This window comes from Vombatus ursinus, unplaced genomic scaffold (genome assembly GCF_900497805.2).
Source record: "Vombatus ursinus unplaced genomic scaffold, bare-nosed wombat genome assembly UNPS02014778.1, whole genome shotgun sequence".
In the NCBI taxonomy this organism is placed as follows: Eukaryota; Metazoa; Chordata; class Mammalia; order Diprotodontia; family Vombatidae; genus Vombatus; species Vombatus ursinus.
Genome location: NW_020954556.1, coordinates 9,144,978 through 9,162,962, shown reverse-complemented (window position 1 = coordinate 9,162,962; position 17,985 = coordinate 9,144,978). Strand labels below are relative to the sequence as shown.

The window sequence follows — 17,985 nt, the reverse complement described above, 5'->3', positions numbered from 1 at the left end:
CTATAAATATAGGTATATACGTATCTACTTATCTTCCAACCTCATATGTAACAAAGAAAAGCAGCCCAGCAAAACCAACTGATAGAGCGTTTCTAGTGAATATTAATATTCACTGGATCATATCAAATAACACTTCAGAGAGGTTCCATGATTCTAAGATAACTCTGAGATAATAGTAATTGCTAGTATTTATACAGTTTTTGTAAGCACTTTACAAATATTTTCATTTATCCTCAGAACAAATCCTGGGAGGTAGTTGCTATTATTATCCCCATTTTACAGATGAGGAAACTGAGGTAGAGGTTAAGTGACTTGCCCAGGATCACACAGCTAGTAAGTGTCAGTGGTCACATTTTAAAATTTAGGTCTGCTGTACCACCTAGCTACCAATTCAGGGTATGAATTGATTCACTGGGGAAAAGGTGTAATCTGCCCCTCTCCCCCAACTCTTTTCCCAGTGGAGCCTCAGTTTCCTAATCTGTATGATTGGCATAATGATACTTGCAAGCACTACCTACCCCTTGGAGGTTATCATGAGGGAATCATGAAGTGCTCTAGAAATGTAAGCTCTGAGATATAGATCTGAGAATCTTTACCCTATCATGACTAGTCCCTCTCCCTGGTTGAATGTTAAGACTCCTTTTTGTTAACTAGAATGACCATTCTCCAAACCCACATTTGCACTAAACATAAAGTTCATAAAACTGAACAAAGCAGGGCCAACAGGTGAGTGGTTGGATTAGAATGTGTGAGAGAGAGAAAAGGAACTGCTAACAAGGGGATAAGGTAGGAAAGGAAAGGAAAGGAGAACCTAGGGAATTTGAATTTAATTAATACCATTAACTAGAACAACTGTGGGAATTAACCCCAGAAGCCTAAGGACACATTCTAGTTGAAAAGATTTACAGTTATGAGTGCCAGGGGTGGTAGAACAACCAGTTTGGATAGTCAAGAAGCTGCTAGGAGAGCAGTCTGCCTGGACCTGCTTAGGGTCTACCTCAAAGGGCTCATTTCATCAAAGACTGGGGTTCAGATAGGAGTAGAAGCAAGAATACACGATTTGGTGTGGTGATGGAGTCTGGTGAAATAAAAAGATAAGAGGTCCGACTTCAGACTTAGGATGTTGTAAGTACAGCTTACCTGTGTATAAGTTTGAGAATAAATGAGATATTTGTAAGGCACTTTCCAAACTTGAAGACATATAAATTCTTAGTATTATACAATCTGTGCTCTGAGAGCCTTCCCACTATGTCAAGCAGGTCTTACTCAGCTTTATATTTACATCAAATAACACAATGTGAGTTGAAATGTCTTATAAATCATAAAATAATATACAAATCATCTGTTAATGATGTATATTATGATGGCATCATTAATAATTAGTGTAATATTGTTTTATAATACTAATGAAATGGCTGGCTAAATATGTAGTGACCTGGGGCCTAAGGAAGAGACTGTCATTTAATTCAATTGATGGAGTAGGGTGGGAGTTATTGGTGATTCTTTATTCTCTCAGCCTGGAATGCCCTCCCTCCTTACCTCCGCCTCTTAGAAATTGTACCTTCTTTCAGAGCACAGGTCAGAGGCCATCTCATATTTGAGGATTTTGCTGATCTCTGTAGTTGCTAGTTGGTCTCTCTTCCCATTTCCAAAATGGTGTATTTACTTTGTAGATATTTTGCATTTGTTTATATTTGGACAGGAGACATGTTTCCTCTGTAGAATTGTAAACCCCTTGAGGTATAGTAGCTAGTTAATAAAGGCCAATTGATTGATCAGGTGCTTAGCCCCATATTACGAGAATCTTTCCTCTTTCCAGTTTTAATGCCTGCGGTTACCTGAGCTTTGTTCAGCTATAGGTTTGATAATAAACATATGGGCATATTGGGAAAGCTCTGAGCTGAGCCCCTTAGGAAAAACTGAATGAGGCCAGAACTCTCAGCCTCTCTCCCTGTCTCTTATCCTTATTTTCATGCTTTCTCTCCCCACTCAATATTCAGGACATCATCTGATCTTTTATTTTAATTTTAGGGTAGAATCAGCTTATTTCCTTCAAGTCAGCAGTGTTTATTAAGTGCTTAATATGTGCCAGGCATTATACAAATTGCTGGGAATAGAGACACAAAGGGGGAAAAATTCAGGATCACTGGAAGAAACAAATATTTGTTTAGCATGTACTATGCAAGGCCATTGGAAGCAGCCCTTGCCTGCAAGTAGTTTACATTCTCCTGAGTGTGGAGGATAACAACAAGTAAGCAGAGAAAATGTAGTTGGAGGAGGGGGTTACCCTGACAGCAATCAGGAAGGGTTTTCACAGGATTGGGTACCTGAGCTGAGCCTTCAAGGGAGTTGGAGATTTTAAGAGGAAAAAGTGAGGAGAAAATGAATTCCTGGCATAAGGGTATGTTCCAAGATGAGGGGTCAAGAGCTGGGCTGCCATGTTAGCAGAAGAGCAAGGATGCCAGTTTGGCTGAAATGGAGAGTAGGGGAAATATTATAATATATTATATGTATATGTATATGTATATATACATATAATATAATAAGTCCGAAAAAGAGTGAGACCAGACCGTCCAGGGTTCCTAATGCCAAGACAAAGAATTTGTATTTTATTCTAAGAAGCCATAGGGAGCCACTGTAGATTTTCAAGCAGGGAGGAAGGTTATTTTGGCAGTGTGAGGAAGATGAATGGGAAAGGGGAAGAGACTGGAAGCAAGGAGACCAATTTTAGGCCATCGAAATATGTTGAAATCACAAACTCGAGGCAGGAAGAGTCCAGGATGACTCAAAGGTTGTGAACCCAGGTGATTGAAATTGTGGTGGCATCCTTAACAGAAATGGGGACCTTTGGGAAAGGGCGGGGTTCAGGGGGAATAAAATGAGTTCCACTTTGGACATGTTGAGCTTATGTCCAATAGAAAATAGTTAATTGCTCAGGAGACAGACTATTTGTCACATCCCTAGAGATAGTAATTGAAGATATGGAACAGAAAGAAGAGGACCAGGACCTTCAGGGATACCCACGATTAGGGAGTAGAACATAGATTGTAAATTTCTTAGGGGGGAGGGGGGCAATTGGGGTTAAGTGACTTGCCCAGGGTCACACAGCTAGTATCATGTGTCTGAGGCCAGTTTTGAACTCAGGTCCTCCTGACTCCAGGGCCAGTGCTCTATCCACTGCTCCACCTAGCTGCCCCATAGATACTAATTATTAAATCAGACTGAGAAGGAGTGCTCAAAAGGTAGAAAGAATTTAGGATCATAGATGCAGAGATGGACAGACAATCTAGTCCAACCCCATTATTTTACAGATGAAAACCAGGAGAGGGTATCTAGGCATGTTTATGCGGCCATTAGTTCAAAGATGAAGTGTTGTCCTTGGGTCTTGAGGTCAGAGACAGACAGACAGACACACACACACACACACACACACACACACACTAGTTTGTGGCTATGCAAAATATGGAGAACCAGCTACCTCATTTAAAGTGTGCTAACTTTCCCTATACCTTCCCATGAGATAGAGGAAAGATAACTCATATTTAGCTAACAAGGCAATGGATAGAGGACCAGCTTGGGAATTAGGAATGACCTGAGTTTCAGTCCTGCTGGTGATAGTGGGCTGTGTGAGCCTAAGCAGATTAGTGCCCCCAGGCAACTTTCTGAGACTGTAAATAGGGACAGTGCTGATTTGTTTCCTCACCAGGACTTTCCTGTTACCAGTGAAATCATGAGTCAGGTCCAAATAATTTTGTATGGTACTTCGCTTTTACCCACAACAACTGTAGGAAACATCTGGTACAGGTTATTATTGTCGTCCCCATCTTAAAGATAAGGAAACTGAGGCTGAGAGATGAGCTGAGAGAAGAACATTAGGTCTCCTGGAAGCAGCGTGATACAATAGGGAAGGGGGTGCAAAGACCATTGCTGGTGTGGCCCTGAGCAAGACACACCCCCTCCCCAAACCTGATCTTTCCCTTGTCTCATATCCCTGCCAGCTCTATCCCTGATTCTTTGTCACTAAAATCTTGTTCTCTGTGATCCAAGAGCTGAAAAGAAAAAAACTTCACGGTAGCTGAAGCAGGGAGGGGTGAATATAGATGAAGGTTCAGTCATTCTTGGGAAGAGTGCAAATGCCTTTGAAAACATGCATAATATGTTGTTTTACCTGTAATTAGTGTTTGGTCTTCCTTCTGTAAATAATTTTGGTTTTCCTGCTAGGCCAAAAGAGTTCTAAATTGTTTGCTGAAATGTGGCCTCCTTTTAATGGAGCTGGGAAAGGTTTGCATAAACCTCAATTTGAACCCAAAGCAAGTCTTCAAATAATTAGAAAGCCAGCCAAACTGGTCCTCTCTCATTAAAAATACTAGGGTACTATATGAAATCACAGGTTTTGGTATCCTGGGCTTTTTATTCTTAAAGATAATAACTCTCATTTTATTATTTTATTAAGGTGTATATATATATATATATATATATATACACACATTTTTTTTTTTTGGTTTCTGTCAGTTCTTGCTTTGAATGCATCACCTGAGTTGAGGGGGGTAGGGAGAGAGTTCTCTTTCTTTCTTTTTTTTTTTTTTTGGCTAGGCAGTGGGGTTAAGTGACTTGCCTAGGGTCACACAGCTAGTAAGTGTTATGTGTCTGAGGTTGGATTTGAACTCAGGTCTTCCTGAATCCAGGGCCGGTGCTCTATCCACTGTGCCACCTAGCTGCCCCTGGGAGTTTTCTTTCTGCCAAGACTATCACAGGTGCTGCTGAGCTTATCAGAATTTTGCCAAAAGCCCAGAGAATCATCACATTATTTTCAGCCATTCATAATTCTCAGGGAAAGGACCTTTAGAAAATTAAGAAGTCTCTGTATTGGGGAGAAGAGGAGGGCTGAGAATGGGCAGGGCAGAGTGGGAGAGATTAAGTTTGGATGTGTTGCATAATGGTGTTTTCAGACTGTTTCCAGCTGCAAAGTAGGTGGCTTTAGATCCTCTTGAAAATTGGGGGTGAGGAAGAATGGCAAAGCTGAGCTTTTTCTGTATTTGTACTCTTACTAAACCAACATCTGCTGTGTGATGCTCGGATGTCATTCAGGCGTATTGAAGCAGAGGGATTTGGAATCAGAAGCTGAGTTTGTAACCTAGTTGGATTACATTACCTGTGGGATTGAGCCCATCATTTCTTTTCTCTGACTGTCAGTTTCTTCCTTTGTAAGATGAAGGCTGTACTCACTAGTTAGCTTCTTGCAATCCTTTCTAGCCCTAAGATCTGGATGTACCAAATTTGTAATTTGTCATTTAGTACAATTCTGGACATACCAACAGGCAGAAGCAGTAAAAGTGTGCTTAATTAAATATCTGATTTGTGTCTTAGGTAATACAGTTTAACTTTTTTTCTTCAATCCCCTTGAACTAATGATGAGTTCGATAAGCTCTCTGTACTATCCCTTTCTCTTACCTTTCACATGCTAATTTTTCTAGGGAACTCCAAGGGGAAAGGGTCTCAGCAGTCCCTGAATGAGTGCTGTGTACATGTACCCACTAATACTTTATGTAGATCTATTAAGGGTTACGCAGCCTGCTTCTCACTTGATCTCATTTGAGTCTCATAACAACCCTTGAGGTAGAGGAAATGGACTGAGAAATTCAGTGATTAATTTAAAGAATAGCAGTTTAAGTGACAGAACAAGGATTCAAACCCAGGTCTGCTGACTCGTGGTGCAGCTGAAACCGTGCAAGCAATAGATAATGGCAGTAGTTTGGAAAATTACAGGTTTGGTAACTGGCACTTCACCTTTCTGCTCATGCTTGGGAGATGAATGTAGCCTGATGCTGGTGAAGAGGGGCAAATAGGGGTTTCATTGGCAGGAGGAGTGCCTTAGGTGGTTTTTTGGTTTTTTTTTTTTTTTTTTTAATATCTTATGGTAGGAAGGCATGTTTTTACCATGGAAATTTGTATATTTCCTCCAAATGCTTTCCTTCTAGAAAGTGTTTCCTTTTTTAAAAAATTATTTATTTTAATTTTCAACATTCACTTCCATAAGATTTTGAGTTTTAAATATTTCCCACCTTCCTCTCCTCTCCCCAACCCAAGATGGCGTGCAATCTGATATGGGCTCTACTTATACATTCATATTTTCCCATCAGTCATGATGTAAAGAATTAGAACAGATGGGAGAAACCACAGGAATGAAGCAATAAAACAGAACAACAAAGGAAAAGGAGAATAAATAGTATGCTTTGATCTGCATTCAAACTCCATAGTTCTTTCTTTGGATATGGATAGCATTTTCCATCATGAGTTTTGTGGAGTGGTCAGATCCTTGCATTGCTGAGAAGAGCCAAGTCTATCAAAGTCAGTCATGGCACAGTGTGACTGTTACTGTGTATAATGTTCTCTTGGTTCTGCACATTTCACTCAGCATCAGTCCATATGGGTCATTGCAGGTTTTTCTGAAGTCTGCCTGCTCATCATTTCTTATAGCACAATAGTGTTCCATTACATTCATATACCACAACTTGTTTAGCCATTCCCCAATTGATGGACATCCCCTCAATTTCCAATTCTTTGTCACCACAAAAAGAGCTGCTATAAATATTTTTGTACATGTGAGTCCTTTTCCCATTTTTATGATCTCTTTGGGATACAGCCCTAGAAGTGGTATTGCTGGGTCAAAGGGTATGCACATTTTTACAGCCCTTTGGGCAGAGTTCCAAATTGCTCTCCAAAATGGTTAGATCAGTTCACAGCTCCACTAACAATGCATTAGTGTTCCAATTTTCCCCAACATTTTATCATTTTCCTGTTGTGTCATGTTAGCCAAGATGATAGGTGTGATGTGGTACCTCAGAGTTGTTTTGATTTGTATTTCTCTAATCAGTAGTGATTTAGAGCATTTTTTCATATGACTATAGATAGTTTTAATTTCTTCCTCTGAAAACTGCCTGTTCATATCCTTTGACCATTTATCAACTGGGGAATGACTTACATTCTTACAAATTTGACTCAGTTCTCTTTATATTTTAGAAATGAGGCCTTTATCAGAGACACTGGTTGTAAAAATTCTTTCCCAGATTTCTACTTCCCTCCTAATCTTGGTTGGATTGGCTTTGTTTGTGCAAAAACTTTTCAATTTAATGTAATCAGAATTATCCATTTTGCATTTCATAATGTTCTCTCTCTCTCTCTCTGTCTCTCTCTCTCGTTTGGTCATAAATTCTTTACTTCTCCATAGATCTGATTTATTCCTTGCTTTCCTAGTTTAGAAGGTGTTTCATGCATATGGTTCCTCATGTTGGATATAGGAATGCTTACCCTTTTTAAGGACTTCTGCCAATGCAGATCTACACCTGCTTTGCAACTTAAAAAAATCATAGTTTCCTGGAGTGCTGAGGTTAACTTGCCAAGAATTCAGTAGTACAAAAAAAGTGTCTGTATGATAAAAGATAGCTTTATAAGCCCCTGGGACTAGCTCTCCCATCTAGCTCATTTCCTCCCAGAGTTTAGGAATGGAGAAAGAGGAGATTAGAGAGGCTCTTAAGGCTCCTTCCCCACCCCTAGTTCCCAAAGGCCTGTAGTAGGTATCCATTGACATGTTGAGCAGTACCTCTCCCTAAAGTCAGAGTCCACTGTAGGGCTAGATCATTACATTAGATTATCACCCCAACACTCAACCCCAATTCTCAGAACACCTGTATAGCTTTCCTTCACCGGAGACACATATTTAAGCCTGGAATGGGATGGAAGGCTCCATAAATTGTTTCATAGAGTTTTCACTTTGCAAGACCTTTTGCAGCCAGCTGCTTTCTGTGCTGTTACTAAAGGCACTTCTCCTTTCTGCAAATTTCTCAGCCTCTCAGGGCCTCATTTCCTTACCTATAAAACAAGAAGATTGGACTGGATAATTTCTGAATTCCCCTCTGTCTCTAAATCTGTGATCCTATAAACCATAGTCTTCTCCGAAGTCAGTGAATTGCCTGAAGGCTTTTGACTTAAGGTGGCTTTTCATTTTATTTTTAGAAATACATTTTTATTACTTTATTTTATATCACCTGCATGTTCATCTCCCTCCCCCCCCAGAGAGCCATATCTTATTACAAAGCATAAAAAAGAGGGGGGAAAAGTTTAGCAAAATCAACGTATCTAAGAATTCTGAGTATGTTCCATGCCAGTAGCTGCTTCTCCCCCTACTTGTGCAAAGAAGTAGGGGTTGGGAGGAGGTGTGTTATTATATCTTAGAAACCTTCCCATGCTTGTTGTTTTTTCTTTTCTTTTCCTTTTTTTTTTTTTCAATATGAGGCAATTGGGGTTAAATGACTTGCCCAGAGTCACACAGCTAGTGAGTGTTGTGTCTGAGGCTGGATTTGAACTCAGGTCTTCCTGACTCTACGGCTGGAACTGTCTTTTATTTTCAAACTGCATTTCCTATGAACATAATTCAGGATAAGTGTGAGACTTCAAAGGGCTTCAAAGATATTGGCAATGAGGTTGGACAGAGTGGTTTAATGTGGCTTGAATCAGGAAGACTCATCTTCATGAGTTCAAATGTGGCCTCAGACACTTATTAGCTGTGTGACCCTGGGCAAGTCACTTAACCCTGTTTGCCTCAGTTTCCTCACCTGTAAAATGAGCTGGAGAAGGAAATGGCAAACCACTCCAGGATCTTTGCCAAGAAAACCTCAAATCAGCATGAAGACCTCCTCCCCTCACGTCAGACTCTTCTCCTACAACATCCCTAACAGCTGGTTCGTAAGTTTGTGTTTGAACACTTCCATTGACAAATAGCTCACAGCACCCCCAAAGCAGCCCATTCTGTTTTTCTGCAACCCAGAACTGAAATCTATCTCCTTGTGATCTCTACCCACTGGTCCTTGCTCTGCCCTCAGACTCAGTCATCTTCCAAATTATAGCATCTGAAGTGTCATGGCCCCAAGTAAACCTGCTCGAGCTAGGTGGCACAGTGGATAGAGCACTAGCCCTGGGGTCAGGAGGACCTGAGTTCAAATCTGGCCTCAGACAAATAAACTCACTAGCTGTGTGACTCTGGACAAGTCACTTAACCCCAATTGCCCTCACCAAAAACAAACAAACAAAAAAAAAACCAAACCAGATTAAACCATCACTAAACCGTTCAGCCATTGTTCATGTGACATGTTTTCAGACTCTTGGCCCTCTTGGTTGTCTTTCTCTGGACATGTGCCAGTTTCACTTGCCTTTTTGAAATGAGATGCCCAGGACTGAACCCAGTATTCCAGCAGTGTTATAGTGTAGCCAGCAGAGTATGATTACTTCCCTTCTGCATACCAATTCTCCTTTTCTCATTAAAAAAAGAAATTATTGATGACTTGGATTTTTACAGCACAAAATTTACTATTATATTTCTTCCTCTCCCATCCAGAGAGCCATTTCATAAAACAAAACAAAACAAAAAAACCCAAACAAACCAAAAAACAGTTCATTCAAGTCCAACAAATATTCAGTGTTCCCGATGTGTTTTCTTATATCTTTTTCAGGGCCAAGTTTGCTTGTCATAATTACCCAGATGCTAATTCTTTTTATGTGGTTTAAGAGTGCATTAACTTTTTGGCCACTGAGTTGAATTGCTGGTTCATCTTAAATCCTAGCTGTGACACTTTTCAGCTGTATAACCCTCAGCAATTCACTTCCTGTGTCTGAAACTCAATTTTTCTTACCTGTAAGATGGTGATAACAATAACTGGATGATAATCAGAGGATTGTTGTGAACAAAGTGCTATTTATAAGCACTTTAAGTGCTGTGGGAATGTGAACTCTTATTATGGAGGTTGCAGTCAACTTCAAACTCAAGAACTTTTTACTTCTGTATTTGGATAATTAACTTTCAAACTAGATACAAGACTAACAAAAAACAGCTAAGTGTTATGATGGATGTTTGGTTAGAGAAACAAGCAAGTTTTAGGGAGTTTTTGCCATTTCTGGATAAAGGAAGTAAGGAAGCATTGGGGCCCAAATGAGGCCCAGTTAACCTAACTGAAGGAAAAGCTATTTTCTGACAGACTTAAATACTGTGCTTCAGAGAAGTTGCTGTTGTTATCATATTCTCTGCCCAGAATCTCCACCAGTTTTCACAAATGGCATTCAAACAAACAAAAACACCCATATTTCCCCTCTCTACCTCCTAAAGCAAATGTGTTTTCTAAAAGTTTTGAACTTCCTGGCTCACATCTAAATTTTCATTCTTCCTTCCTAGCTTTATGGGCCTTGAATTTCAATAGTACTGCAAGTGAAGTTTAGTCACAGGAGATACTTTTAACAATTAAAATGCCAGATCAAATTAAATGGGATAGTTGTTTAAACACATTGGCCCCCATGCCCTCAACCACCTGTTTATGATCTGTATAGAAGAAGGTCCGAGACAGCATCAGAACATTTTTATTTATTTTTTGTTGCTGATCTATGGTTCCATACAAATAAAAAAAATTAATGTGGGGAGAATCTCAGGAACTCATATTTAGTGTTATCTGGGGCACTAGGATGTTAGTGGACTGACAGATTCACAATGCTAGTGTCAAAGGCAGGCCTTAAACCCAGGCCTTCCTGACTCCCAAGACCATCCATCTATCCCATGTACCATATTTCCTCTGTTTGAGTGCTCATAATCTTTGGAAATCCAGAGCCATTATTAGTGCATTCGTTTTGTGTATTCCTATGACTTTTAATTGTACTGACTTGTACTGACCTCTCTCAGGAGCTCCAGGCTCAGCATCTCTTAACTGCTGATTGAACATTTTCCACCTGGATGCCCTCCAATTTAACATGTTAAAAACAGAAATCATCTTTTACCCCAAATGTATTCTTCCAGACTTCTTGCTTCTTTTTTCTTTTTTTTTTTTTCAGTGAATAAAAATCTATTTTCTCTCCCCTTTTCCCAAACCCAAGTTGGGAAAAAGGGAAAACAAAACCCTTGTAACAAATATATACATAATCAGATAAAGTAAATTCCCAAATTGGCCATGTCCAAACACCATGTGTCTCAATCTAAACCCTGAGTCCGTCACCTCTCTTTGCAGGTAATTTGCTTCATCAAATACCATGGAATCGTCACTAGTCATTGTGTTGTGTTATTGGGTCTTTCAAAGTTGTTTGAATTTACAGTGTTATGGAATAAATTGTTCTGGTTCTCTTCATTTCACTCTGATCAATTCATAGAAGTCTTCGCAAATTCTCTGAGTCTCCCCCTTTTATGATTTCTTATAGCACAAAAGTATTCCAGTATATTCTCATACCATAATTTGTACAGCCATCCCTCAGTTGATGGACACCTCAGTTCCTTTGTCATCACAAAAAGCTGCTATACATGTGGTCCTCCCTCTTGCTTTGATCCCTTTGGGATATGATTCTACTAATGGTAGCACTGGACTAAAAGGTACTAACAATTTGGTCACTATACAGGCATAGTTCCAAATTGTTTTCCAGAGTGGCTGGACCATCAACAGTACAGTGCATTGGCATCCCTGTTTTCCCTCCCATGTTTGTCATTGTCTCTTTTTTGGGGCAGCTTTGTCAGTCTGGTGGGTGCAAAGTGGAATGTCAAAGATGTTTTAATTTGCATTTCTCTGTTAAGGATTTTCATATGACTATTGATAGGTTGGATTTCTTCCTGCCTAATCATATCCTTTGAGTATTTATCAGTTGGAGAATCTTCCCGTTTTCTTTTAATGGTACCATAATGTCCTAGTGTCCCATATTTAAAGCATACATTTAAGTCTAATAAATTCCATCAGATATTTAAATCAACATTTTGACCTGTAGATTGTTTTAGATTCTGTCATCTATTATGTTATCATTCCCTCCCAGCTTTGTATCCTCTACACATTTTATAATGATGTAAAAATGCCTTTAATCCAAGTCATTAATTTAAAAAAACGTTAAAACAGCACAGAACTAAGAACAGGTTCCTAGGGTACTCCACTAAAGAGACATGCTTTCTAATTGATATTGAACCACGAATGACTTCTTTGGGTCTAGTCAAATAGTTGTAAGCAGCGAGGCAGGATCCCAATAACTGAAACTAGGGTGAGACACCTTCCAGCTAAGAGTCAGTGATTCTGTGACAGTCACAAAAGGATCCTCATAGTGAGGTTAACTTTATGCTGACTTAGCTAAACAACGAATTCTTGTATCCGCATTTATCCTGCATGGGAACTGGCTTCCAACTCCAGGTAGGTCTCCCAGTCAAATGACTCCAGCAGTGGGGACCAGACCTTGCAGGGCCAGGGATCTAGGTTGGTCAGGACAATGGAAACTTGACCACTTTCCTCTTCCACCCTGGTTTAATGAATTCTACGTTACTTTCTTAATACTTATTAGGATAGAGTATTTGGGAAGGAGGCAGTTTCAGGGATAGTATGTGTGGTTGGAAGAATTTAAACTTCTTTTGGGACCACAAGAGGTACTGGAATTTGGAGTGGAGGCCTTCTCTCAGATTGAAAGCGTGAGTTTCCTAGATAAGAGAAGCTTTCATTTATGCATTGTTTTGCAGATTCACAACACACCTCACAAGCTAAGTTCACAATGTGACTGACCTCTTTACCCAGCCATGGTATACACTCTGCTCCCTTGTCATTACTGCTCTCAAAGAGAAAACTGTTGTACTAGTTATAGTAACTGTTTAATTTCCTTTAGTTGATACTGTATCAGAATATGCAACATTGCCCCAATAAAGGCCTAGCAAAAAAGAGATTTGACTTTTATGTAAATTGTTACCAAAAAAGTAAGGGTACATATAACCCTGTTACCCTGACCTGGTTCAGAGAAGATGTCCTAAAATAAAAGTAGAAAAAGGTATACTGAAATAGAGATCGATATTTCTTGTTTGTGCCATTGTTATTGGCACTTGCTCCCCTCCCAGCCCCCAACATCATTTTGATCTATATCCTAAAATTTGCTGGGATGTTTAGATTGGAAAGGGAAGTCAGTATACTTTTCCATTTTTGAAGCTCCCATTATATCAGGGCTGACATGTAGAATGTGGGATGAGAAAATAGGTAGAGCATGTAATGCTGGTGTTTTTTAACATCCTTTACTCCAAATCTGCTTGGACAAAAATTGATGACCCTAAAATTCTTGAGCAGCTCCTGCAAACTGTCTTTGACAGTTATGTGCCTTTGGCTTCTTGAAGAGAGGAAAGAATGATTTTTAAAGGACTTTTAGGACTGGAGGAAATGTTCACATTATGCTTGATGGTCTCTACTGTTGAACTCTTCAGTGTGCTTTCAATACATTTTCTTACTATTCATATAGTTTAGGCATCATCACATGCTCACTGTCATCCTTGGTACAAATTCATTCTAGAGCCACTCCAGGCTGTGCCTTAGACAAAGGTTTGGCTTGATGGGCCTCCTGTGCAAAAGGAGTAGGTAGGACTAGGTTACGTTCCAAAGTCCTTTCCAGCTCTGTCTATAACCCTGCGATCCATATTCAGGATGGCATATGACAACCTCCATAACAACATTTACCACATAGGAATGTTCCAGACATTGCTTTCTGAAGGAAAAGAGTGGGGAGGTGGAGCCTGGCTCTTTATATGTGACATTTAGATGATATTAAAACCTCTGCTGGTATCAGAGAGCTCGTGTACATTTAACACGCTGATTTTTGTATTTTGTTTTAGGACTGCAGGAATTCGATGAACAGCTGGTAGCAGAAGTGTCTGAAAAGCATTTGCACGAGGCATGTCCCGAATCATCCAACAATGAGGCACCACTACACCTCCTGGCCCCTCTGGCAGATAAGAATGCTAACACGGAAGCTGATCTTGAAATTGGCCAAGTTTCGTCAGTGACGCCATTGCTGTTGGATGCTAAGAAGCCTGGGGATATCCCTACAGCAACTTCTGATCAGGATTTGTCCTCAGATGTTTCAGCAGCCCTACGAGAAAACTCAATGACAGAAGACAACATGGGACTGACTCTTGAGGCTTCCAATGACGCCGAGTCAAAGGCCAAAACCTTGCCTGCAGATTCTGTGTCTAACAGAAGCAAGCTTAGGAAACCCAAACCAGTCTCTCTAAGGATGAGAACAACTGGAGGAGAATTCTCAGAAACCACTAGTGTTGTGGAGGACCACCCTATCCCCAAAGCATCCTATCAGTTCAATCCAGATGAGCTTGATGAAAGCACCAATCCTTTCATGATAGGAGGTTCCAAGATCCCCAATTCTCCTCCTGCAGTGAAGCAGACCTTAAGTTCTTCCAATGGAGATGCCAGTGATTCAGGGGTAGAGCTGCTGGAGGAATCCAGGGGCTCACCTTTGAAACTGGAATTCGATTTCTCAGATGGCACAGAGAGCACAGGAGTCAAGAAAAGCCTCCCTAGGAAACCTGCGCCTGGAGGCCGGAAGATGGTTAGCAAGTTGGCTCTCAGGGCACAGAAAGATGGAGTCAGCAAACCAAGCGTTGCCAAAGGCTTGGAAAAGCCTTCAGGCCTAGCAGATGAAGAAATTCCCCTTCAAAAAGCCTCCTCTAAAGTAGAGCCCAATCAGGGGGACGACTGCAACTTTAACCCCTTTGGGGGCAGCTCCACTTTGCAGAACTCCCCACCCCTCCCAAAAGGGTCGTATCACTTTGACCCAGATAACTTTGATGACTGTATGGATCCCTTTAAGCCTCTGAAGACCCTAAGCAACCGTGGGCCCACTAACTTTTGCTCCTCAGATGGTAATGAAGCTATTGAAATCTTAGAGTCTCAGCTATATGAAGTACAGGGTGAGGAGATGAAGAAAGGGACAGGTTCCCCCAAGAAGGCAAAGTCGCGTTTGATAACGTGAGTGAGGGTGGATGCTCGGGTAGCTCTGTTTTTCACTGTTTGTGGGGCCTGGCAGCCACCCATGACTTTCGGTGCCTGTTTAACTTGAGTGAGGTACAGAAGGGACAGACATGGATGCTTGGAGCTTTAGCCTAGAGTCTTCACCACTTTGCCTAACCTCAGATTAGCTATGAGAGGACGAGAGTCACCAGAGGCATTTTTGTAACTTAAAAGAGTTTTTTTTCTGAACAGGCAATAGTTCTACATGAACTTTTTTATCTCCTGCATTTTATTCTGTTAAAAAGAGACTAAGAAGCAACACTCATGGTGAGCCACTGAAACCCTGGGTCATCCATCAAGGGTCACTTGGCTTAATATCTAGCATTAGAATAGTAGCACTGTGCTAGCCCTACGTAGAATGCTGCCTAAAAGTGTTAGCACAGGGGTCTTCCTTAATGTGTAATTTTTGTAAGTGATTGCAAGGCAACAGTTCAGAAAATGGATCAGCTAAATCTAGCTCAGGAAGATTTGCCATAAATCATTTGCTTGTCTATTAGATTTCTTTTCTGCCTACTGAATCTTGGGCGGTCTTTCCAAGTATTCTTTTGAATTATTAGTCTTTGAATATGTAATCCTAGGCCATATCTTTTGTCCAAACCCAACAGTTAACAATTCAACACTTTGTGCCTTAGCCCTGTTTTTCAGAGGCAGTGTGCTGGACCCTTGAATCAAGAAATAGAAAGTGGATGACAGAATTAGAAATCAAGCGAGGAGTCACTTCACATTGGTGTGTCTTGATGAGAAATTGAATAGGGAAAACTGGGTGGTAGGAAGGCTTATGCTAGAAGTCAAAGCCATCCTGGTTCTGTCACAGATGTGCTGTATGACCAAATCATTTCACCTGTATGGGCCAAAGTTTCTTTATTTGTAAAACGAGGGGGTTAGATTTAGATGGGCTGTAAGGTTTCTTCTAACTCCCATATTTCTGTAGGCTTCCAGAACTTTGGAGACGACAGAAGGGTGGGGCAATATCAAGGAATCACTCTGTCTTCAGTGAAGTAGCCAAATGCCCTGACTTTGGGTTTAGTGGGCTAAATGTCTATGCCCAGTTTCTTTGATTCTTTTGTCATGCTATTTCCATTGGGTGGTGTAATAGAAATTTCAGTGGACTTTGGAAGATAGATGACCTTAGTTCCATCTTGACTGACATTTATTAGTTTTATGATTATTGGGCAAGTTCTTTTCTCTGAATTCTAATTCTGTACTATGGCGATAATAATTATTATACTAACTTTTTTAGCAAGGTCCTTTCAGTGACTAAAGGAAGCCATGTAGTGCTTTCTGACTCTCAGTTACTGAGGACACCTGGGTTTCTGTAATGCCTCTGACATATACTTGCTGTGTGACCTTGGGCCTGTCACTTAACCTTTTTCAGGCACTAGACAGCTTAGTATTGGACAGTCTAGTATTGGAGAATACTAGAAGTTACTGAGTAGTTGTTCTCCATTGGTGGGAGGAGTTTCTATACTGGGAGTTCCTCCAGACTAATGAAATCATAGATCTGGACCAAAAGGAAAAATATATATAGATACACATGCATACATATAATGTATACATGTGTACATATATATACTATTAGTACTATTTCTTGTTAATTGGGCCCAGACCCCAGGATAAATGGCAGGGGAATGGTTAATAAGTCTTATCAATAGTGGTCAGTCAGAAGACATCTGTGCCAACAGGAGAGAAATTTTCACGAATTTTTCCCATGTACTTCTTCCTGAGGAAGTCAGGATGCACTTTTCATGTGGTGATAAGTACTAGCCACCATTTTCTTCCAATCAGTAGATTTGGATCTCCCATGGCTCTTTTTGATGAATATACCTCTTGATCAGCTCTCCTAAGGGATGGTTCTCACATCCAGGACACTTAGTCATTTCTTAGTAATTTATCCTATTAAGTAGATTCCGGCACGTTCTGAAGAGAGAGTGTCATGATCTGTGGATAATCGTGGAGATTTCTGGTTGAGGAGACCTTCCTCTGTATACTGAGTAGTGACTAAATCTGGATCATTTGTACCTACTTAGTATAGTCTGCTAGAGAGACAGTCAACAGTACGTTGGTTGTCCTGGTTCAGATAATTAAAATCTGTGTGACAGTGGATGGATGACTTAACCTCTCAAAGCCTCAGTGTTGTTCATCCATACAAGGACAGAGACCCAATAATATTTATGTTTTCACATACTTCCGCATACCTCACAGGGTTGTGGTCTTTGTAAACCAAAGAAGCAGCAGAGAAATAATGAGTCATCTGACTTAGATTCTGACCATTTGCCCTGTGATGTTTGATAAGCTAGATGAAATTTTTATGTTTTATATTTATGTTTTGTCTTTCTGTTATTTAGGTTCAAGTGTAAACTTGGACTAGAGTGATTCTATTGAGGGTCCTGAGGGTTAGCGGCAGCTAGGTGATACGATAGTGCAGAGCTGAGTTTCCAGGTACAAGGTACCAGGAAGAGCTGAGTTCAAATACAGCCTCAGATACTTAATAGTAGCTGTGTGAATCTGAGCAAGTCACTTAACCTCTGTATCAGTTTACTCATCTGTAAAATGGGGGTGGTAATAGCACCTACCTCAGTGTTGTCACAAGGATCCAGTGAGATAATATATCACTATAACAGTGTTCTATGCATTCGGATACAAGTGGTCATTTGGAAGTTCACTTTATTGCTACAAAGCTATCAGGATAGATTTCATACCTTTACTAGACTCAGTTTTAGAGTGGATATCCTGATTTTTCTAACTCATCTAAGCAGCACCTAACTTTGTTTCTGTAGAGTTGAGGTTTGTGATAATCATTCATTATCCGGTGGTAACTAACATCCATGAATTTGGGCATCCTTTATCTACACCAGACATCACAGAGAGAATTGCATTCTTTTGCATCTACCAAGCGAGAGAGAATATCCCAGTCTTTTTACATGATTTTTTTTCTCCATCTGTCTGTCTCTCTTTCCTGTCTGTTTTTTTATTTTTTATTTTTGGTGCATCAGGACTACTGAACAAGTGAAATTTCTCTGTTTTCTGTTGTAAGTACTTTTCCCATGGTTTCTGTTGGTCCTGGGGTGGGCTGGCTCTCTCTCCTCCTCCTACTGTCCTTCTGCAGCATGTTGGCTTCCGCCTCTGAGTGTAGTCTGATACCGATTCC

General features: G+C 40.3%; 1 protein-coding gene across 8 annotated transcripts in view; it reads left to right on the top strand.

The window, feature by feature from the left end:
- TACC1 (transforming acidic coiled-coil containing protein 1) overlaps positions 1 to 17,985 on the top strand; it is a 150,247-nt gene that overhangs the window by 103,568 nt on the left and 28,694 nt on the right. For 4 of the 8 annotated variants that reach the window (XM_027865026.1, XM_027865024.1, XM_027865023.1 and 1 more), the window contains exon 3: positions 13,646 to 14,795. The exons of 2 other annotated variants lie outside the window; for them this stretch is intronic. In XM_027865026.1, the coding sequence (XP_027720827.1) occupies positions 13,918 to 14,795 (878 nt within the window). In that variant the 5' untranslated portion in view covers positions 13,646 to 13,917. Of the gene's footprint in view, positions 1 to 13,645; positions 14,796 to 17,830; positions 17,867 to 17,985 lie in introns of all 8 variants that reach the window. 2 more of the 8 variants (XM_027865030.1, XM_027865029.1) reach the window with 1 other exon arrangement.